At 40.4% G+C, this 24,972-nt stretch overlaps 1 protein-coding gene across 2 annotated transcripts in view; it reads right to left on the bottom strand.

Annotated features, from left to right (window-relative positions):
* Positions 1–24,509, bottom strand: part of si:dkey-7k24.5 (somatomedin-B and thrombospondin type-1 domain-containing protein) — a 29,905-nt gene extending 5,396 nt beyond the window's left edge. The window contains exons 1-3 of one of the 2 annotated variants that reach the window (XM_043710371.1): positions 23,910–24,509; positions 15,687–15,881; positions 12,419–12,497 (exon numbers count right to left, since the gene is read on the bottom strand). In XM_043710371.1, the coding sequence (XP_043566306.1) occupies positions 12,419–12,497; positions 15,687–15,881; positions 23,910–24,132 (497 nt within the window). In that variant the 5' untranslated portion in view covers positions 24,133–24,509. The remainder of the gene's footprint in view (positions 1–12,418; positions 12,498–15,686; positions 15,882–23,909) is intronic. The other variant, XM_043710370.1, reaches the window with a different exon arrangement.
* Positions 24,510–24,972: the final 463 nt, after the last annotated feature.

Here is a 24,972-nt window from a genome sequence, read left to right as displayed (position 1 = left end):
ATTAAAAGGGGAATTGATTGAGTATTTTGAAAAAGAACACTATAAAAAACATACAGGGAAAGAATATGTAAATTGAATTGATTAAAGTAGACATTTCCAGCTAGGAACTTGCACTGAAAGACTTCCTTTTCATCTGCTTCTAAAATACTGTGCATTGTTAATTATTTTGTGAAATAGCTGTGACAATGACCAGCAACAAAACAAAATAATCTGCATCGCATTGATGTGGAATCACCTGTCATTTGGATCCTGCTCATGATGGTTAGCTGCTAAGATATAATTGTTGTTAACATCACTCACAGGCTTGTATGGTTAGAAGATGTGGTCATTGTTGCAACCTCTCTTCACAGCAACAAACGTGAAACGATAAAAGGAATGAGTGCCAATCGATGGAGGATTTCTTACTTTATGAGCTAATTTATTGGTTACAGATTACAGCTAAAGTATTACTGTGGAAAAATAATGCAGTTAGGCAGATCCAGAAAAGTGTACTGATTTTAAATTTCTGCCTCGAGGTCAGATGAACCCAACATTAAAAAGCCTGTTTTTGTTGTCAATATTAATTTGTGTCTGTAACTAAATGCAACAAGCTAGACGTAAGTTTACACACAATTATTATAATTTATCAATGGGAAAATTGACTTGTCTTAATTTAACAATGCAAAATAAATGGCAAACAGTGGATCATGGAGATAATTTCTTAGATGACAGTTTCAGATGTATCTCAGAGAGGATGTTGTTGTATATAGTAATGGTTCTGAAGACATTAATGTTAATGTTACATTGGCTCCAGCTATGCGACAGATGACACACTCAGACATGGATTTCACCCCTAGCTTTCAGAGGGAGCAGATGTATTAGTAACAACTCCCTAAGGTCCTAGTAATGATGCCTGACCAAACATAGTTGGGACTTATTGCCATTAATCAATAAACCTTCTTATTATCTGAGAATTGTTCCTCTTTTGAGGACTGTATGGTGATGTATCCTCCAATATTAATCACCATATAGACCCGAGACAATGCAAAGCCAAAGGAGGGTTGATGGTCAAAAACTATCTCGAAACCCCTTCCACACACTAGTGGGAGGTGGCAAATACTAAATGGTCCCAGGAATGATCATCTATGGAAATAGCACCAAAGTGGTAACCCCCCAGTAGATCTCACATGCAGCTTTCTGCATGCTGTTTAACCCAGTGTTGCAAATCCACTTATTTTGCATATTTTAAAGGCAGAGGACAGTGGGATGAGAATGTAACAGGGTGTTAGTTACTTTAAAGTTCAGAATCAAACTCAGAGTCTCATGCTGTGAGTGGCCAGAACAATACTAAAAGGAACTTAGGCTAATTCTATCTTCAGTATTAAGTCAGGGGAATAGAGTACATGAAGTCTTGTGATTTATTTGCTATTGAGGGTCAGCTGAATCAAAGTAAGTGCCAGCAAAGTGATTTTTTGCAGTTGAGGATCTCTGTATTCATGGGTTCATGAAGGGCAGGTCATCCTAAACTAAAATTATGGACACAGTGGACAATGGGGACCCAGTAGATGTGTGTACCTGGATTTCCAAAAGGCTTTCGACAAGGTGCCAAACAAAAGGCTGCTGCATAATATAAAGATGCATTGTGCTATGGGCAATGTATTAGCATGGACAGAGGATTGGTTGACTAAGAGGAAGCAAACCATGAGGATAAATAAGTGCTGTTCTGGCTGGCAATCTATAACTAGTGGTGTGCCTGAGGATCAGGATTGGGACCACAATTATTCACAATTTAGAGAGGAACCTCAATTATCCGAATATCAATTATCTGAATTTTGGATTATCCGAAGAAGATCTCAAGGTCCCAATAGAAACATACAAAGTTGGGGGGCGGATGGGGATGCGGACAGGGGTGAGGTTGGATGGGGGGATGGGGGGGGGGGGGGCTTGCACACGCTGAGCTGCTGCCTAGTATCCTGAACGGGGAGCAGACTTAACAAAAAACTCGGAGCCCCAGAGGAAAGGCATTGAATCAATTAACCGAATAATCAATTCTCCGAATGAAATAGTCCCCGCCCATCTCATTCGGATAATCGAGACTCTTCTGTACATAGATCATTTGGAGTTGGTAACAACATGTAGTATACCAAAGTTTGCAGATGACACTAAGATGAGTGGCAGAGTAAAGGGCTGTGAAACTTTGCTGGAGAACGTAGATACTTTAAGCGATTGGGCAAAGGTCTGGCAGATGGAACACAACGTTAATAAATTTGTAGTCATCCATTTTGTTAGGAATAACAGTAAAAAGGACTATTACATGAATGGTAAAAGGTTGCAGCATGCTGCTGTGCAGAGAAACCTGGTTGTCCTTGTGCATGAATCACAGAAGATTAGTCTACAGGTACAGCAGGTAATTAGGAAGGCAAAGGGAATTTTGTCCTTCATTGCTAAAGGGATTGAGTTTAAAAGCAGGGAGATCATGTTGTCGCTATATCGGGTGCTGGTGAGGCCATACCTGGGGTACTGCGCAGTTTTGGTCTCCTTACTTGAGAAAGGATGTGCTAGCACTAGAGGGGGTGCAGAGGAGGTTTGCTAGGTCAATTCTGGAGTTGAGGGGATTGTCTTACGAGGAGAGACTGAGCAGACTGGGATTATTAGATTAGATTCCCTACAGTGTGGAAACAGGCCCTTCAGCCCAACATTATGGGTAATTTAACATGGCCAATTCACCTGACCTGCACATCTTTGGACTGTGGGAGGAAACTGGAGCACCCGGAGGAAACCCACATAGACACAGGGAGAACGTGCACCCAAGGCTGGAATCGAACCTGGAACCCTCATGCTGTGAGGCAGCAGTGCTAACCACCGAGCCACCGTGCCGCCCCAGCATTGGAATTTAGAAGAATGAAGGGGGAGCCTTATAAAAACATATTAAATTATGAACGATAGATAAGATAGATGTAGAGAGGGTGTTTCAACTGGCAAGTGAAATTAGGACCAGAGGGCACAGCCTCAAAATTCGGGGGAGCAGATTTAGGACTGAACTGTGAAGGAACTTCTTCACCCAGAGGCTTGTGAATCTATGGAATTTCCTGCCCAGTGAAGTGGTTGACGCTACTTTAGTAAATGTTTTTAAGGCTAAGATAAATATGTTTTGAACAATAAAGGAATTTAGGGTTACTGTGAGAGGAGGGATAAGTACAGCTGAGACCACAAAAAGATCAGCCATGATTTTATTGAATGGTGGAGCAGGCTCGAAGGGCCAGATGGCCTACTCCTGCTGCTGGTTCTGATGTGCTTATGGATTCAAGCAGCAACTGGGCAGAATCTCCCTAAAATTGGTGAAGGCATTGTGTTTCTGGATCACACTGTTCAGTTTGTGGTGAACTAACAGGCAGTATGAGATTGGCTCAAAACACAGGATACTATCCAAAACATGACAGGACAAAGAGCGAGAGAATGGAAGATGAACACAAGATAGTGAGCGGCTACCTCAAAAATAAGCATAGAACCATCTAATTCACTGCCACAGACCATATAGCACATACACATCAATAGAATGGAAACCCTTATGATTCACAAGATCAGTGAGCTTGTCTGCGATAGCCTGTGGGACCATAGATTAGGTGCTTAGGACATCTTAACTCTGCATCTGCAAGAATCCTACAGCTGTATCAGCTATAATTTGAATGTATTAACATGGCTTCAGACAGTTGTGTAATGTAAGCATGAACTGATGAAGGGTCCAGCCTGAAATGTCAGTTCTCCTGCTCCTCAGCTGCATTCTGACATTCTGTGCTTTTCCCAGTGCCACACCTTATTATACAGTCATAGAATCATGGAGATATACAGCACAGAAACAGAACCTTCGGTCCAACCCGTCCATGCCGACCAGATATCCCAACACAATCTAGTCCCATCTGCCAGTACCCGGTCCAAATCCATCCAAACCCTTCCTATTCATATACCCATCCAGATGCCTCTTAAATGTTGCAATTGTACCAGCCTCCACCACTTCCTCTGGCAGTTCATTCCATACGCGTACCACCCTCTGTGTTGCCCCTTAGGTCTCTTTTATATCTTTCCCCTCTCACCCTAAACCTATGCCCTCTAGTTCTGGATTACCCCAACCCAGGGAAAAGACTTTGTCTACTGATCCTATCCATGCCCCTCATGATTTTATAAACCTCTATAAGGTCACCACTCACCCTCTGACGTTCCAGGGAAAACTGCCTTAACCTATTCAACCTTTCCCTATAGCTCAAATCCTCCAACCCTGGCAACATCCTTGTAAATCTTTTCTGAACCCTTTCAAGTTTCACAACATCTTTCTGATAGGAAGGAGATCAAAATTGCACGCAATATTCCAACAGTGGCCTAACCAATGTCCTGTACAGCCGCAACATGACCTCCCAACTCCTGTACTCAATACTCTGAACAATAAAGGAAAGCATACCAAACGCCTTCTTCACTATCCTATCTACCTGCGACTCCACTTTCAAGGAAGTATGAACCTGCACTCCAAGGTCTCTTTGTTCAGCAACACGCCATAGGACCTTACCATTAAGTGTATAAGTCCTCCTAAGATTTGCTTTTCCAAATGCAGCACCTCACATTTATCTAAATTAAACTTCATCTGCCACTTCTCAGCCTATTGGCCCATCTGATCAAGATTCCATTGCAATCTGAGGTAACCTTCTTCGCTGTCCACTACACCTCCAATTTTGGTGTCATCTGCAAAGTTACTAACTAAATCTCTTATGCTTACATCAAAATCATTTATACCAATGATAAAAAGTAGTTGACCCAGCACCGATCCTTGTGGCACTCCACTGGTCACAGGCCTACAGTCTGAAAAGGAACCCTCCACCACCTTCTGTCTTCTACCTTTGAGCCAGTTCTGTATCCAAATGGCTAGTTCTCCCTGTATTCCATGAGATCTGACCTTGTTAACCAGTCTCCCATGGGGAACCTTGTTGAATGCCTTACTGAAGTCCATATAGATCACATCTACCGCTCTGCCCTCATCAATCCTCTTTGTTACTTCTTCAAAAAACTCAGTCAAGTTTGTGAGACATGATTTCCCACGCACAAAGCCATGTTAACTATCCCTAATCAGTCCTTGCCTTTCCAAATACATGTACATCCTGTCCCTCAGGATTCCCTCCAACAACTTGCCTACCACCAATGTCAGGCTCACTGGTCTACAGTGCCCTGGCTTGTCCTTACCACCTTTCTTAAACAGTGGCACCACATTAGCCAACTTCTAGTCTCCCGGCACCTCACCTGTGACTATCAATGATACAAATATCTCCGTAAGAGGCCCAGCAATCACCTCCCTAGATTCCCACAGAGTTCTCGGGTACACCCAATCAGGTCCTGGGGATTTATCTGCTTTTATGCATTTCAAGAAATCCAGCACTTCCTCCTCTGTAACATGGACATTTTTAAAGATGTCACCATCTATTTTGCAATATTCTATATCTTCCATGTCCTTTTCCACAGTAAATACTGATGCAAAATACTTGTTTAGTATCTCCCCCAACTCCTATGGCTCCATAGCAACTTTGCTGATCTTTGAGGGGCCCTATTCTCTCTCTAGTTACCCTTTTTGTTCTTAATGTATTTGTAAAAACTCTTTGGATTCTCCTTAGCTCTATTTGTTAAAGCTATCTCGTGTTCCATTTTTTCCCTCCTGATTTCTCTCTTAAGTATACTCCTCCTGCCTTCATACTATTCTAAAAATTTACTCAATCTATCCTGTCTATCCCTGACATATGCTTCTTTCTTCTTCTTAACCAAACCCTCAATTTCTTTAGTCATCCACCATTACCTTTACCTACCAGCCTTTCCTTTCACCCGAACAGGAATTTACTGTCTCTGGACTCTTGTTATCTCATTTCTGAAGACTTCCCATTTTACCTGCGAACATCTGCCCCCAGTCAGCATTTGAAAGCTCTTGCCTAATATGATCAAAATTGGCCTTTGTCCAAATTAGAACTTCAACTTTTAGATCTGCTCTATCCTTTTCCATCACTATTTTAAAACTAATAGAATTATGGTCGCTGGCCCTAAAGTCATCTGCCCTGCCTTATTTCCCAAGAGTAGGGCAAGTTTTGCACCTTCTCTAGTAGGTACATCCACATACTGAATCAGAAACTTTTCTTGTACACACTTAACAAATTCCTCACCATCTAAACCCTTAACACTATGGCAGTTCCAGTCTATGTTTGGTAAGTTAAAATCCCTTACCATAACCACCCTATTATTCTTACAGATAACTGAGATCTCCTTACAAATTTGTTTCTCAATTTCCCCCTGACTATTCGGGGGTCTACAAATACAATCCCAATAAGGTGATCATCTCTTTCTTATTTTTCAGTTCCACCCAAATAATTTCCCTGGATATATTTCTGGGAATATCCTCCCTACGTACAGCTGTAATGTTATCCCTTATCAAAAACGCCATTCCCCCTCCTCTCTTGCCTCCCTTTCTGTCCTTCCTGTAGGAATATTAAGCTGCCAATCCTGTCCATCCCTGAGCCATGTTTCTGTAATTGCTATGATATCCCAGTCCCCTGTTCCTAACCATGCCCTGAGTTCATCTGCCTTCCCTGTTAGGCCTCTTGCATTGCAATAAATGCAGTTTAATTTATCAGTCCTAACTTGTTTTCTACCTTGTCCCTGCCTGCCCTGACTGTTTGACTCGTCTTTGTTCTCAACTGTACCAGTCTCAGATTGAAATCTTTCCTCACTATCTCCCTGCCACCCTCCCACCCTCACCCCACCCAATTCACCCACCTTACCAGTTTAAATGCTCCCAAGCAGCTCTCGCAAACCTCCCTGCCAGTATATTAGTCCCCCTCCAATTTAGGTGCAATCCGTCCTTCTGGTACAGGTCATTTCTACCCCAAAAACAGTTTACAATGATCCAAAAAGGTGAATCCTTCTCCCACACACCACAGCACGGTGGCTCAGTGGTTAGTACTGCTGCTCACAGTGCCAGGGACGCAGATTCAATTCCAGCCTCAGGCGACTGTCTGTGTGGAGTTTGCACATTCTCCCCATGTCTGCATGGGTTTCCTCCGGGTGCTCTCATTTCCTCCCACAGTCGAAAGATGTGCAGGTTAGGTGAATTGGTCATGCTAAATTGCCTGTGGATTTAAGTGCGTTAGTTAGGAGGAATGGGTCTGGGTGGGTTACTCTTTGGAGGTCGATGTGGACTAGTTGGGCTGAAGGGCCTGTTTCCACACTAAATCTAATCTAATCTGCTCTATCTTCATATTCCTGCCCCCACTAGCTCGTAGCACCGGGAGTAATCCAGATATTACGACTCTCAAGGACCTCCTTTTTAAATTCTTGTGTTACTCTCTGTAATCTCCCTTAAGAATCTCAACCTTTTCCCTTCCTATGTCGTTGGTTCCAATGTGTACAATGACCTCCTGCTGGCCTCTCTCCTCCTTAAGAACATTGTGCAACTTCTCTGACATATCCTTGATCCTGTCACCAGGGAAGCAACACGTCATTTTGATTTTTCGCTGCTGGCCACAGAAATGTCTGTCTGAACCTTGGACTAAAGAGTCCCCTAACAGAATCAATCTCTTGTAACCTGACGTACCCCTCATTGCATTAGAGCCGGTCTCAATACCAGAAACTTGTCTGTTCGTGCCACGTTCCCCTGTGAATCCATCACCCCTTACATTTTCCAAAACAGCATACATGTTTGAAGTGGGGATAGCCACAGAAGACTCATGCACTAATTGCCTACCTCTCTTACCTTTCCTGGAGTTAACCCATCTATGTGACTGTATCTGCAACTTTTCCCCCTTCCTATAACTGCCATCCATCACATCCCCTTGCTCTTGTAAATTCCTCATTGCCTCTAACTGCCTCTCCAACCGATCCATTCGATCTGATAGGATTTGCAACGAATGGCATTTATTACAGATATAATCCTCAGTAACCCATAAACTCTCCCTAAACTCCCACATCCGACAAGAAGAGCATATCACTCTACTAACGGCCATTTTTGCTTCTTTCAATCTACAGACCCAGAAAATAACACTGCTTTATTCCTTTACAAAACACTGTTCCAGGCTAAGTTAATACATGGCTTATATTTTAAGTTTAATCAAGAGACAGATCTCAATAAAACATATGATCAAGAAAGAGCCCACTCTACTCACTATTGCAGACTCACTGTAAGACCACATTTAAAATATCCACTTATTTGGCTCTGTGCTGTGACCTCTCCCAAACAGGTTCCTCCAAGGTTAGTTGCAAATTTCACTGTTTGTTAATTTTCCCAGACACACTCTGATGTCCAGCAATACATGAATTCAAACAGCAAAGGTAGTAACTGTGTAGGTTCACTGTTGTATCGGTTAGCAAAGTGGGTTTCTTTCTCTCTCTCTCTCTCCTACACTGACCTCACCATGTGCTTCCTTTGTGTGTTCCTCTCCCTTTTAAAAGTGCTGTTGTTTTGACTTTTTTCTCTCCAAAGTTCCAAAACAATGCAACAGCATATAAACCAGTTATTGCTGCTCCTGGAATTCAAGGAAATCACCTCCAACACCCAAAATATCTCAAAAAGGAGCAGCTGTTACAGCCAGAAATGTTTCTCATCCTCCATCTTGGATTACCCAGAATCCTCTTGACTCTGACTCTCCAGTATCTGCAATCCTCACTATCTCCTAGTTGCTGCAAACTTGAACTACAGACTGTCATATCTTGGACATATCCTGATTGCACTTGGGAAGGAGTCAGAGACAAAGGTGTTGAAGCAATAAGACTACAAGAGTCAATAAATGCAATGCCAGTTGCAGCTGTGAACTGCAGAAGATAACATGGAGCTTTAACTGTAGAAACTTATAACACCGGAGACCATTCAGCCTGCTGTGCCAATACTGGCTCTGAAAGAACAGCTGTGTTTCGAATTCCGCTGCAGGTTCCTCATTTATATGCATCCATGTAATGTCTTTTTGAAAGTATTTATTACAACCTCTTCTACCACCACCAAGACCATCAGGCTCCTTAGAGAAGTAAAACTTCCTTATGCACTTTTCCTATATTAAGTGAGTTAGGAAGCTTTATGCTTCCTCCTTTGTGATTTCTAAGCAGTTATCACTCTATGGGGTTTCTGTAGCTCCATGGAGCTTTTCCATCAGTTATTACTCTTTCTCCAGCAAAGGTTGAATGTCCAAAAGGATTCCTGTTTTCAAAATAAAACATTACCCCATACAGCAGTGATACCTAAACTATTTATCCCCAAGATGATCCCATCTTTACTGTTCAAAATTAACATGACTCCAAATGCGAACAAAATAAAAACAAAACATTGTGGTAACAGTCAAATTTCAATAATTAAAATTGTATATAATAGATCAATATATCATGCATCATGGTAACATGAAAATCTGTTTTTTAATCTATTTTTTAAAAATATGATTCCATGTCTTTGGAGGTTTCAGTCATGCTGTCCATATTCCCCAGTAATGGAAAACAGAATGAAGGTCCAATTGTATTTCCTTGCTGCATATGTGTCCTACAGGTTGCAGCACTGTAAAGGTGCAACCTGTGATTGTCAGTAGGAAAACCCCACTAGACGCAACTGCAGGACCTGTACCTTCTTATTCAACGTTTGCAACCTACACAAGATGTTTATGAAGTCACATACACATGCTCCCACCCACAAGGCTCATTGCACTCCTCTGTCATCCCTTGGATAAAGATTGATAAAGGAGCAGTGCAAAACAGAACAGGACACTGCCTGGGCCTAAGGGCTGATGCAGAGCGAATTCTCAGAGAAGGAAGGGTTCACAATGCATCTGCTGTTTTCGTGACCCCAATGAGGGTTGTGAACCAAAGCTTGGGAAGCAGTGCTAGAAGGTTTCCTGTAATCATAGTTGTATTGTTCAAGATTTGTGACAGAGTTTAAAGAATAGTGGTACCATGCATTTACAATATGGCCAATTTACTACTGTAAGGAATATGGTAAATAATATGGGACACTGAATTAGTGGGGAGCATTTAGGATGAACATTTAAATGAAAAGAAGTGTTTGAGAAAGGCCAAAGAAATATAGTGAAACAGAGGATGACAGGATGCCCAAGACTGAGCAATCACAAACTAAAAACAGCAGAGAGAAAAGAAATCTGGAGAGGTGGCAGAGATGGTGCAAAATCTTTGGAGAGATGTGAATATGGTATTAGTTTTAATATATTAGCAATGGGAAGACACTGTATGTCTGCAAGAAAAAAGCGGATGAAAAAGAAGGGCACATTGTGGGACAGAAATAAGCAGCCATTTTTGAGAAGGTGGAATTTATAGATGGTGGTCAAAGGATGGCCTGTGAGGACAGAATTAGAGTGATCAGATCTGAAGGTGATAAATAAATTGTTAAGATTTTCAGTTTGGAGGAACTAAGGTGAGCTGTGAATTTGAGATATGTTGACTTGGTGGAGAGAATATAGCGGTTGAAATGTGTTAGAAGTCAGGGTGAAACTCACCTTAGGATCACATAACTCAAGATTCTGGATGGTCTTTCAGCCTTAGTAGTGTCAAAGTATGGAGCTAGGTTTAAAAATGTGGGAGTGGAGTTTGTGGTGATTTCCATGAAAGATGCCGAAGGAAGTTATGATTCATCCAAAACTTCACGATAGACAAGACAGATTGGGTAGGAAATTCATTTATGTGGTTGAATGATAGAGCTGAAAATGTGTTGCTGGAGAAGCGCAGCAGGTCAGGCAGCATCCAGGGCACAGGAGGATCGACGTTTCGGGCATAAGCCCTTCTGAGGGTTCCTAGGCGGAAGATGAGGCGCTCTTCCTCCAACCGTCGTGTTGTTGTGGTCTGGCGATGGAGGAGTCCAAAGACCTCCATATCCTTGGTGGAGTGGGAGGGGGAGTTGAAGCGTTGAGCCACAGGGTGGTTGGGTTGGTTGGTCCGGGTGTCCCAGAGGTGTTCTCTGAAACGCTCCGCAAATAGGCGGCCTGTCTCCCCAATATAGAGCCCAGTAACTTCAACAAACATAGAAAGCTAATCATATTGGGAAAAGATCAATTCAGTTGTCAGTTTTAGTCAAAGAGGTTACAGGTTAAAGAATTAGGCTACAATGTTAGAGCCGTATCCTTCACACACAACTGAAAGCACAACTTTAAGGCCTTTAAGCACAACTTCCTACTTGATTAGAAGAATATATCAACTTACTCTTATACTTCAAATTCTAATATTTGGAATATTACAAATCAGCGTGCACTCTGTCGATCGAATAACATACTTTCACATTCTGTTCACTTCAACAACAGTTTTGCATTTTGAAATTAGTTTCAATATTTAATCACTTGTTTTACATAACTATGGCTGTCTAAGTAGAACTGCTTCTTTAACAATGGCCTTATCCTGCTCAGACATAAATTATAAAAGTTTGGAACATAAAAAGAATTATATTTAAGAGAGTTTGGCCAATGACTTGACCAATGTATATCATATAAATCCGACAGAATATCACTAAATCAGGATCAACGAATTGTCATTTAAGTCAATATAGCAATTTCATTTGTGCCTTTTAGGTTAGTCAGGAACAAATGCTGAGAAAGCTATAATATGAAGCAGTACTGTTTCTCCACAAAGGAACATTTAGCATTTTAACAAATACTGGTTCTATGGCAATGCAAGGTTTAACTTTTACATTTTTACTTTTGTTCGAATTTGTAGCACACATTGCTATTATGCCATTAATTTCTATTATTCTTAATTCTCCTTTAGAAAATATTGGGGCAATTCCAATGTCACCATGTACATAGTACGATTTCGGACATATAGGGAGTTTTGGTCAAAGAATAGAGCTAAAAGAGTAGCAATGATTGTCTAACCTCTATTCCCTTTTGAATGCAGGTCTCACTGGGAGAACAGGGTTACTGAATTTATTGCATTACATTTGCATTTAGTGTGGAATTAATTGATGATAACTCGATAATTGCAGTTTACATATACTTCATTCAAAATAAGTGCACTTACTGTAAAGATTATACATTAGAGAATTCATACACATATTGCTTCATACAGGACATGTTTTAGTTCTGAGAATGTTATTTGAGGTAATGAGCAGCTGAAGTTGGTAATGAAACATTTTTCCAATTCTCCAATCTACACCAAGCACTCCTAGCAGGCCGAATACAACAAGGATTAGCCACTGGGCAGACATCCTTCCTTCCTTCCTTCCTGCTTTGAACTAACAGTCGCAAACGCATTTCATTTTGAACTCCTTTGACAACCAGAATATGAATGTTCAATTTATATAATGATGATCCAACTAGATTTGATTGAGAAAACACTTTTATTAATATGTCTCTTTTCATTGTTTTAGATCTAAAGTGTAATTATGCATAACTAAATCCATTTCAACACACTGTGACAGACATATTTGTGACTTTTTACTTACGCTGGTGCCTCAGATTCAATGAATACATCTCGTTTTCTCCTGGCTTTTCCATATCCCCCTGTGGTAATCAAGGCAGGGACTGTACAAATTAAAATACAAAGATGTAAATCATGAGTGACAACGCTAGGCAGATGTCCAGCAAGACTACAAACAAAGGTTTGTACAACCTAGCAACACACAAAGATTGCCAGTGATGAAAAATTAAATGTATATCATGAATGATATTAGAAGTGCATTATTCATCAACGTTCTATTTATTTATATGGCCAAATATAAATGCACTTAGCATTGTAAAGGATGCAAATTTCCCCATGCAATTTTTCTTACTATTAGGTGGCAAAGTAAATCATGATTTAACTAAAATTCTTGACTTGTGATACAATATTCATATAAATAAAAATCCTACAGTGAGAGGAAAGTGTCAATGAAAATGCTCCTTGGTGAATACTATAATGCTATAATGGATTCAATACGTAAGTTGTTATATTTTTGTTATTTTTCATGTAGAAAATCTCATGCCACTGCTCATTGCAACTTGAAAGATACACTGTTTCATAAGGATGTAATCCAAAAGAATAGGGATAATATATATATATATATATATATATTAAGCTTTATAAGATAAATGCCAGACAGAGTAAACATGATGTATAAATCAGCAAAAGTCAGTTGTGCCTCTGAGCACACTTCACTGAAAAGTGCACATAGCTGGCTTCACAATCAGACAAGGCAAATCAGATGTGTCAGATCTATACATGGATCTAATTCACAAACCATACAAGGGCATGGATTTAGGTTTAGCAGAGATTTATGGTTAAGTGTACTTTTGCTGTAAGGACATGAGACAAAGGTCTGAATTGTATCAGGATGTTCATGGCCTAGTTTTTACACTGAGTGCTGGATCACCGGCATTAGTTGTTCATTATACTTGCACTTTCCCACAAACTTTCCGTGGGCTTCTGTGCTGGCTTTTAGAATGGAAAATGGGTCACTGGACCCAAAACATTAACACTGTTTTCTCTCCACAGATGCTGCCAGACCTACTAAGTTCTTTTTCAGCAACTTCTGATTTTGTTTATGATTTCCAGCATCCACAGTTCTTTGGTGTTTTTGTTTAGAGAAATTGTTGTGCAGGTTAAAATGTGATGCCTGAAGAGCAATGGATCCCCAAGAATTTTTCATCTAAGCATGTAGAAATGTTTGATACATAGTGGGCTGGATTTTGTATCATAGAAGTTGTATCATGTTTTAAAATGTGAGGTTAGCCACTTTGGCAGGAAGAATAGAAAAACAAAATGTTCTTTAAAAGATGAAAAAGTACAATCTGTGAGACAAATGTATCTGGATGTCCTTGCAAATGATTCATGAACATTTAGCATGCAGATACTCATCACTGTACAGGGCATGGTGAGGCAATAACTCAGGTACTATGTACTGTTTTCATCCATTGACTTAGGGAGAGACATACTTAGATTATAAACACATCCATTAGGTTCACTAAGCTGAATTCTGGGATGAAGGGGGATTGTCTTATGAGGAAAGGTTAAGCAGGTCTTTGGACTTCAGAACAATGATAGCTGATATTATTGAGACACATTAAGATTCTGAAGTAGCCTGACAGGGTAAATGCTGATATGGATATTTTTTCTCCCCCTCATGGGGGAGTTTAGAACTGGGAGCATAGTTTCAAAATAAGGAGTCTCAAATTTAAGACAGAGATCAGGAGGAATTTCTTCTCTCGGAATGGGGTCAATCTTTGGGCTTCTCTTCTATGGATAGCAGTGGAGATTGTGTCATTGAATACATTCACGGCTGTATTGGTCAGGTTTTTTGTTCACTAGGTTCAAAGATTGTTATCTTTCATGCTTTTGATGTGAAAGTTAATTTTTGTTTTTCAAAGATGAAAGAATTATCTACAGACCCATTCCCCTCCCTTCCACAATGCTCACCATAAAACAGTAACCCAGAGTGAAGTTATTCCACAGAGACTGGTATCCCATCACAAAGTCACACGTTATTTACACATGGAGTGTCCTTGACACTGATCCAGCTCCCTCAGAGGCAGCTCTCAGAGCCTACAGAACCTCTGACACTGACCAATCAGTGGACTCATTGTGATTCCCAATCTATGTACAGGATGCTATGTGGACCCAAATCAAGCACACTGGAAACCCCTTGAAAGTATTAGAAAATAGAAAATAGAATAGAAATAGAAAATAGAAAATAGAAAATAGAAAATAGAAAAATACAGCGCAGTACAGGCCCTTTGGCCCTCGATGTTGCGCCGATCCAAGCCCACCTAACCTACACTAGCCCACTATCCTCCATATGCTTATCCAATGCCCGTTTAAATGCCCATAAAGAGGGAGAGTCCACCACTGCTACTGGCAGGGCATTCCATGAACTCACGACTCGCTGAGTAAAGAATCTACCCCTAACATCTGTCCTATACCTACCACCCCTTAATTTAAAGCTATGCCCCCTCGTAATAGCTGACTCCATTCGTGGAATTTTGTGTATTGTGTATTATGTATGTACAAGTCCATATTGTGTATGTACAAGTCAACCCTTAAATGTTTGCATGAAAGATTGTCTCAAAAATTTAACTTTTGCATGCTATATACACACACAAACAAAGCTTAAACATTACACTTTCTGCTATGATTTGGTTGGCTAATTAGGGACTTGCTTGTTCTCAACATACTTACTGTAGACACTGGACAGTCTGAAAATCAGAAGGTTCTGAGCATGTATGTTGTGCACAATAGATATGAACAGGGTAAACTTACAAATTAAATTTACTTCTAATCTTAGACCAATGGTGAGTAACCACTATCTTGAAATTAAGCCTCCTACAATTAATTTTGCCTCCTGCTCTGGGTTGAAACTTATTCATGTTTATAACCTTGCTAATTTTCTTCAAAAATTAATCCTAAAATTGACATAATAATTGTCTGTTAACTTGTTTGATTAAATTCTGATACACAAATTGTGTCTTAAGTGAACTTTTCAGTAAAAATATCTTTCGAAACAAATAGAAACTCCTTACTTACATAGTGCAAATGTATTTGGATACATTAAACATCACATCACAAAATCATAAAAGGTTCACTCAGTCAAAGTTAATTATCCTCAGTCCAAAGGGCTAAGTCCCTTTAGTTAAATAAGCATTCAGCTATCGCTGAAAGTTAAGTGTTTACAGTGTCAATATTCTTCACTTATGAACAGTAGTGTAAACAGATCCCACCAATAAATTTAATTTACTTACCCAAGGATTGCCTGCACATTGTATCCTCATCACTATGATATTCCACACAGCCTGCCCTTTCTTCCAAGGGAGGACATGGCTTTCCACCATTTCGTGGCTCTTGTGTGATGTATCGTTGACGAACACGGTAAGTATTTTTGCATTGTTCAGCACAGCCACTCCAGAAACTCCATTCAGTCACTTTGCAAGAAACAGCTAATAAATCAAGAGAAAGATTAATACCACATACTACACATGTGGGAAAGATTCAAGCACTTCTTAAAAAAAATAGCCCAAAGCATAGCATCCCAATCATTTTCATCTTGAAAGTTAATTTGTTTTGGTGCTTTGCATTCATATTAGGGCATGCACTCAGAGCCAATGAGAATATTCAAGTACATCACTTTTGGAGATTATGCCACCTGCTTGAAACTGGGCAATGGATACTAACAATTATTAGCTATAGAGAGCATGGATGTACAAAAGGGAAATCATTCTCAGTGAATCTACTGGAATTCTTTGATGATGTAACTCATAGAATTGATAAGGGGGAGCAGTAAATGTGGTTTATTTTGACTTTCAAAAGGCTTTCCACATAGAGGATTAGTGTAAAATTAATGCACATGGGATTGGGGTGGTGTATTAAAATTGACAGAAAACTTGTTAGCAGACAGGAAAAGAAGAGCAGAAATAAACTGGTCTTTTTCCCAATGGCAGGCTAGTGGATACCACAGGGATCAGTGCTAGAACCCCAGCTATTCACAATATATAATAATGAATTAGATAAGAAAACTAAATGTGATATCTCCAAATTTACACATGACACAAAGTTGGGTGGGTGAGTGAATTGTGAGAAGGATGCAAAAGATGCTTCAGTATGATTTGGACAAGTTGAACACGAGGGCAAATGCATGGTAGAGCAATATAATGTTGATAAATGTGAGGTTATCAACTTTGGGAGCAAAACAGGAAGGTGGATTGTTATCTGAATGGCTATAAATTGTGAGGAGAAATGTGCAGTAAGACCTGAGTGGCTTCATATTGTCACTGAAGATATGCATGCAGGTGCAGGAGGCAGTCAAGGAGGCAATGTAGTGTGTAGTGTGTTAGCCTTTGTAGTGAAAGGATTGGAGCATAGGAGCAGGCATGTCTTGCTGAATTATACAAGGCTTTGCTGAGACCACACCTCGAATATTGTGCGCATTTTAGTATTCTTATATTGAGGAAGAATGTTCTTGCTGTAGAAAAAGTACAGTGAAGATGAATCAGACTGATTCCTGGGATGGCAGAGCTGACATATAAGGAGAGGCTGAATTGGTTAGAATTATATTCGCTAGAGTCCAGAAGAATGAGGAAGGATCTTGTAGAAAACTATAAAATTCTAATAGGACTACACAGGATGGATGCAGGAAGGATGTTCCCAATGATGGGAGAGTCCAGAACCAGGTATCACAATCTAAGGATACGGGTTAAACCATTTAGTACTGAGCTGAGGAGAAATTACTATACCCAGAGAGTGGTGAGCTTTTGGAATTCCTTAGCACAGAAAGCAGTCAAGGCGAAAACATTGTATGATTGCAAGAAAAGAGTTGGATATAGCACTTGGGTCAAAAGGATCAAAGGAGATGGGAGAAGCTGGATGATCAGCCATTCCTAATAAATTGGTGGAGCAGACTGGAAGGGTTGAAAGGCCTACTCCTGCTCCTCCTTTTTATATTCCTATGAAAACTTGCATAATCCTTCTGAATGTATCAAAATATGAACATTTCAAATTCCATTGGTTGAGAGCAACTCTTTGTCCAATATTCACATTAGAAAAATAACAAATGTGAAATGCTTTAGCATTAGCAAAAGTGAAACCATGGGTTTTAGCTCAATGTAAGTGTAAACTGTAGCTGACACAAAAATGGGGAAGCAATGCATCAGGAGGTTACAGAATCTGTAAATAGATACAGATAGATTAAGGAAGTGGGCAAAGATTTGGGAGTTAAGAGTATAACATGGGAAAATGTGAGCTTATCCATATTGGCAAGAAGAATAGGGAAGTATTATTGAAACGGAGAGACGCTGCAAAGTGCTGCAGTACAGTTTGAACTGGGCATCCTGATCCATGAATTAAAGACAAAAATGCAGGTATAACAAGCAATTAGGAAGGCAAATGTAATGTTGGAATTTATTGCAAGGCAGATGAAGTATAAGATTCGAATATCTTGCCACATCTTTACAGGGCACTGGTGAGATCTAGTTTTGGTCACAATACTTAAGGAGCGATATTCTTGCACTGGATGTAATTTAGAGAAGATTCACGGGGCAGATTCCAGGAATGAAGACATGGTTTTATGAAGAAAGGTTGAGTAGGTTGTGCTTATATTTGTTAGACCGTAGAAGAAAGAAAAATAGAGTCATAGAGATTTACAGCATGGAAACAGACCCTTCGGTCCAACTCGTCCATGCCAACCAGATATCCTAAATAAATCTAATCCCATTTGCCAGCACTTAGTTCAAATCTCTCTAAACCCTTCCTACTCATATACCCATCCAATTGCCTTTTAAATGTTGTAATTGTATGAGCCTCCACCACTTCTGGCAGCTCATTCCATACAAACACCACCCTTTGCACGAAAAGGTTGCCCCTTAGGTCCCTTTTAAAGTTTTCCCTGATCTATTTGAAACTTAATTTCGAAGGGCGATTGAGAGGTAGATGCAGTGAGGATGCTTCCTTTCAAGGGATCATCCAGAAATCGGGGGGATCAATGTTCAGCGCTATTTGTGACTTCTCAGATATTAAAGTTCATGTTAATATGCAGCAAGACCTCGACAAAATCTAGGCTTTTGGTGATAAGTGGCAAGTAACATTTGTGCCACACAGGTATCAAGTAATGACTTTCTTCAACAAGACAAAATCTCATCATTGCCGTTGATATAATGCCAATAGCTTTACCATATCTGAATTCCCACTATCAATAACCAGTGGGTTACCATTGACCAGACACTGACTGGATCAATCATGTAATTATAGAGACTACAAGAGCAGATCGTGGGCTCAGAATGGTAGCTCATTCTTTGTCTCCCCATTGCCTGTCCACCATATACAAGATACAAGTCAGGAGTGTGAAAGAATACCCTCCATTTGGCTAGATGGATGCACTTCAAACAACATTCAAAAGCCTTGACACCGTTTAGAATGAAGGGATTTATTTGACTGGCACCCCAGTCACCACCTTCAGCATTCATTCCTTTCACCACTCACACATGTTGGTAGCAGTACATCCCATCCACAAGATGTGCTGCAGTAACATATCACAGCTCCTCTGACAGAACCTCCCAAACCCAAAACTTCCACCATCTAGGAGAACACGGACACAACTGCGTGGGAACACCACCTTTATTCAGATCATGCACTATCCTGACTTGGAATTATTTCACTGTTTCTTCACTGTCATTGTGTCAAAGTCCTTGAACTCCCTTCCTAAAAGCATTATGGGTGTCCTTATACTCCAAGGATTCAGTGATTCAAGAGGACAGCCAATTTCTCCAGGGCAATTAAAGATGGACAATAAATGCTGGCCTGGCCACATCTCATAAACCAATTACAAACCAGTTTAAAATAACGAGTCTTATAATTAGAATGCAGATATAAAGAATTATTTCCATCACTCATAGGTTATTATTTTTTGACATTCTATTTCATAGACAGCATAGAGAATGGGTCATGGAATATATTCAAGACTGAGCTAAACAGATTATTGATTGACAATGGAGTTGAGGGTGCTGGCAACAGGTATGAGAGTGGAGTTAAGGCTACCATCAGATCAGCCACATCAATATAGAATGGCAGAACAGGCACTTATGACTGAATAATGTACTCAGGCTCCTATTTTGTATAATTCTTTAATCTTCTACTCAGTTATTACTAATCTCCCCACACAGTCAAAATGTTGCAACATTTCAGGACATAAATCCAAAACACTAATACTCAAATGTAGTATCTTTAGTTCTGCCAACCTAAGTCAGTAGAAAAGCATATGAATGTCTTGGGCTTTTACATCGGGGAACAAAAACATAACAGCAGAGATCATGTTAGAACTTCAACAATCATTGGCTGAGCCTCAGCTTGACTACTAAGGGCAATTCTCACCATCACACTTCTGAAAGTTTTGACATCTCTCGAGTTATGACCAGACCACGGATAAGGTTCTACAAGTTATTATAAATCCAGACGGGATACTAGAAGTTGTCAAGTGCCCAGGTGAAAAGTGTTGAAGTGTCTCCTCTTTTTTATTCATTATCCCCCTTGGTCATTGGTAACAAGATTAATTTACAAAGGATTCTACCACCTCTCATGGATACCTTTCTCCCAGATCAAATTAATTTATGGTTTAAAAGGAGTCAATTTAAACAGCTATTTTTGAGTTGACAAAAGAGTGAGTCCATCAGCTACTGAACTCAAGAAGAAGTAAGAATGCAATAAACATACACATTGATTAAAAATAAGAGTTGATTCCAAAAGAAAAGGCATCTGGATGGATATATGAATAAGAAGGGTTTAGAGGGATATGGGTCAAGTACTGTCAAATGTGACTAGATTAATTTAGGATACCTTTCGGCATGGATGAGTTGTAATTAAGATCTGATTCCCTGCTCTATAACTCTATGATTATTTGACTCTAAATAAAAGTTCACAGAATCACAGAAGTGTTACAGTGCAGAAGGAGGCCATTCGGCCCAATCTGCCCACACGAGCCCATGAAAAGACCATCATTATCTAGTACCAATTGTTATGGACTAGGCCAGACCACTCAAAACATTCTTAAGCAGGCAGCCCAGACCATAACTTTGGAATTTGTTTCAGTAAGTGTACAGTGAAAATTACTCAGAGTAAGTTAGCGAGGTTGACTACCAGCTTTTAAAACAGACAAAAATTTATTCACAAAATTACACAATGAAACACAAAGAACAAAGAACCCCTACAGAACTCAGTCGATCCAAACTAGACTTAATTATGCTGTCCCGAAAATATACAACAGTCCCAATAAGCAAACCCCCTTTAAAACACAGTACAAAGGGAACAAATGCTTACAGGTTGAAGTTAGAAGGGAAGAAAGAGAGAGAGCCTGTTCACACAGTCCACTGTGGAACTCCCGACTAGTCCTGGACTGAACTTTTCAGCTAGAGAGCTGACCACTCCCATTTCATTATACAGGTCACTTCTAAAACATGACTACTTTGGCCTGAAGTTTCATCTGTTTACATTGAAACAATACCCTTTAATCTCTGTACCAAACCTGTCTAACTGGAACCAGGAGCTGGCTTACAACCTCTCCAAAAAAATCCAAGGACACAGTATCCTTGAAAGAAATGAACAGCTTTTAGTAAAAAGGGACCAGCTTTGTGACAAAATCTCCTGCTTTTCTCCATACCCATGTGCATTGTTTTTAACCAAAATATCATCCACTGCCTTCTTGAATGCCTCAATTGAACCAGCCTCCACTTCATTTTCAGACATTGCTTTCCATACCCTAATTATTCGCTATGTGAAAATCTTTAATCCCCTTTACTGTCTTACTTCGTTTGCAGATCATTTTAAACCTATGCCCTCTTGTTCTTGTTCCTTTCAGTTAAATGGGAACAGATAAAAGATAGAGACCAATTTGTACAGTTTATTCATGATGAATAGAAAATCAAATGTTGTGGCCATTACAGTGGATATTACTGGCAGCATTGCCATTGATAGTGAACAGTTGATTTAGAGAATCTTTGCTTGGTAGGTTGATTGAAACTCCTTTATTCTGGCTCTTTTTGATGGAAGCTGGCTGGAAGCATGCAGAGTGAGAAAAATGTTTTTCTTTACCTGAGGTGCAGAAGTGTTTGACGATTGGTCTCATAATTGTGACTTTCACAACACACTGGTTCATATGGAAGGATGTCAAACCAGCAAGACACCCAAATCAAGATTGAGGCTCACTTTTAATCCCTGTCCCTATTTATTCTTAAAGGGGGAAAACACAACTATGCCCAGATGGCTATGTTTTTTTATCAGCATGTTCATAATCTGAGATATATACAAGGATTACAGTTCAGTTTGTAGTATACTTCTCTCATTGAAGCCTCTTTGACATCTGAAGGTGTGACATTCCAGAGCTTCTGTCCAGCTAGCCACTGAATTTACATCTGCAGTCATTTTGGCCTGTATTAGTCCTCATGTGAAAAAGACGTATTAGAATTTCATAGTTTGATATGTCCGTAGGTGATACAGTGTTATGATTGGTAGTCATGACATTAAGAAAAGTGCAGAGGAAATTTATTGCAATGATGCCAGAGATGAAGGGCCTGAGTTGTGAGGAGGGGTTGAAAAAGCTCCAATTGTTCTCCTTGACACAGAGCAAGTTAACAAGTGACCAAACAAAGGTTTACAGATGATAAGAGATTTTGATAGAGAGAAATATTATTTCCTCTGGCAAGTGATCAATTGGTAGAGGTCATAGGTACAAAATCATTGGTTAAAATCTCCAGAGGGCAAATGAGGAAAATTGTTCCACTCAGAGATAGAATATTCGGCCTGAAGTTGGGGTGGAAACTGGTTGTAAAGATAAGTATCAAAGTGGGGGGGGGGGGGGGTTGAGCAGATATTTCAGCCTGCCGAGCTTGCAGAGCTGTATGTAATAATCAGGCATGTGGGTCTAAGTACAACTACCTTTTCAATAAGACAGGACAGGAATAGTGTCCTGAATAGTCACCTTCTGTGCTGTATTATTTCATGAATATAATGACTGCCTTCTCACGTACACAGGTCTGCAGCAATCCCTTCCATCATTAACAGAGATGCAAAATGTTCAGTTACTCCACAGCCTTCAGGTGGAGATCTCTTTTTAGTCATATTTTGGCCCTATCTTTTCTTTAACTATATGTTTCTTAAAAGCTGAGTTTGACAGCTGCTAATCTGTTATTTTACTGTTGACCCTCTTATTCTTTATGTTTTTATATTGATCTCCATATTTTCTATATACAGTTTCTGATCCCTTCTTTTCATTTTTCCCTCTTCTGAAATACCTTTAAGGTATCAACTAATTACTTCTAACATCAATAAAAGAGGATCTGCACTGAACAAAATGGATATTATACTTGCATTTCCAACAGGGCTGCTAATTAGTATTATTTCTCATAGCAATATTGTGATTAACTTACCAGTCATGCTGACCTTAGTTACCTGAATCCGTTTGCCAGGTAAGTTTAAATGATTTCATCGTATTTATCTTTGGCTGAGTAATGAACAGGGCGATTCTTTCTTGTATGTTGGCACCTGTCCCCATGTGAATTGCTAAATAACTAATACATTCCACCCCAACCCAACAGCAAAACCAAACAACTGCCACAAATTGTGGTCTTTCCACAATTAGTCCCAGTTCTATGTTCAAAGATTCCTGATGAAGGGCTTATGCACGAAATGTCGATTCTCCTGCTCGGGGATGCTGCCTGACCTGCTGTGCTTTTCCAGCACCACACTCTCGACTAAGTTCAAATATTAAAATTGCATTTGAGATTAGTCCAGACTGACGTAAAGCAAAACACGGAACAAGGAACTGCGGATGCTGAAAATCCGAAACAAAAACTAATTGCTAGAGAAGCTCAGCAGATCTGGCAGCATCTGTGGAGAGAAAGCAGAGTTAACGTTTGAGACGCTGCCACGCTTCTCCGCCAATATCTGGTTCTGTGACAAAGATAAACGTTTTATCCCATCAGGTTATGGATTGACTGACAATTTATAGTTTGCTGGCTGTGCACTTACCGCCTCCCCCTTCCTCTGAACCGAGGTTCCTCTTTTAGGGACATGAATCTGCCAGGCGCTTTCTGCTTCTTTCCTCGGAGTGGGAAAATGTTTTTGGGGTATCTTTAACACCGCGCCGCTCTGATTAACGTTGGCATATAATGCGGGCATCTTTTTCATTGGCATTTCTAGTGAATTCAGATGACCTATTGCGTCCAGTGAATTCCCTATCACCTGCCACTATTAACTGCCACTATTTTGATAAACATCGCTAAGTTTCTCAACCCACAGTCTCGCCCCACTGCAACCGTCTCTATTTGTGACTAGTTATTTACTGCTTAGACTGGCGCCGATCTGATGATTTGGTTGAAGGCGTGGGGACGGATTTCTCACCCAGTCGAAACAGAACACGCAGCAACATCCCAGATTTCCGTTTTTCAATAGAAAGCAGGTGTTTAAGTAGAAAGGAGCCCGCTTACCTGGGCAGGCGAGTTGGTAATCATGGCAGCAATCCAGGGTGTGCGTACAAGCCTGGTCACAGTAACAGGTTCCGTGGGAGCGATCGGGGCGCCAGCCAGTGCTGTGACATGTAGGTTCTCTCCCGTTACAACACCGGCCCAGCTGCAAACAGGCACCTTCAGCAGCCGCTTCCAACAAAACCAGCCCCAATGCAACAACCCACAACACGCTTCTCAACTCCATTTCACCCGATCCAGACCATCAGTGGGTCTCTCCTGGTGCTTTCTGGTTTGAAATGGTTTCCCAGCCTCTCGCTCCCGCCCCCTTTCCAGTCTCAGGCGGTCAGGCTCCCTGCTCAAACCTCAGCAGTAAATCGGCGGCGGGGACATTGTCAACCACACGGCCGCTCTCATTTCCCAATCAGTTTCAGCCTCCCTGACCTTTAGCCTCCACTTTGGTGCCATCAATCTACCGTATTACAGAGTGAAAGCGACACAATCTCAACAAACATGGGCTGCTCACTGATGAGTTATTATTCAGTTCAGTGTGATTGGGAGAAAATCCTTCCCAATTCAATCCGAACCAGGCTGAGGTAACGACCAAGCGGCCGTCGACCTTTTAAAGAAATGAAAACAAAGTTGAAAGAAGCTCAAATGGTTCGCCGTTGTTCGGGATTCAGTTAGATCCGCGAGTTTCGTGGGAGACAATTTACTTTGTACACCAGAGATAGTTAAACATTTTAAAAAACACACACATTATTCATTGACCCTTGGCTCTAAGACCTTGGGAACTTTGCCATCCACTTTGTGTTTTTGTTTTGAAAATTAGATCTTTCTTAATGAGTGTGAAACGTTTGAGATTCCGCTGTCAATCCAGCCGGAATTTCCAGCGATTTAAGGTCATACCTGTCTGATGGTATTAATACTGATTTCGCACATCAGAGACCCCGAGACTTCATTCTACTTAATCCCCCCAGTGACTTCTTGCTTTAGTTAAGGTGCGTTGAGGTCCTTTCTTAACGTCACATTAGGTTTTAATTCAACAAATGATCCCGCCCGCGGAAATTACTGTTTATTCACAGAT

Source organism: Chiloscyllium plagiosum, chromosome 20, assembly GCF_004010195.1.
Source record: "Chiloscyllium plagiosum isolate BGI_BamShark_2017 chromosome 20, ASM401019v2, whole genome shotgun sequence".
In the NCBI taxonomy this organism is placed as follows: domain Eukaryota; kingdom Metazoa; phylum Chordata; class Chondrichthyes; order Orectolobiformes; family Hemiscylliidae; genus Chiloscyllium; species Chiloscyllium plagiosum.
This window is presented reverse-complemented; position numbering and strand designations above follow the sequence as displayed.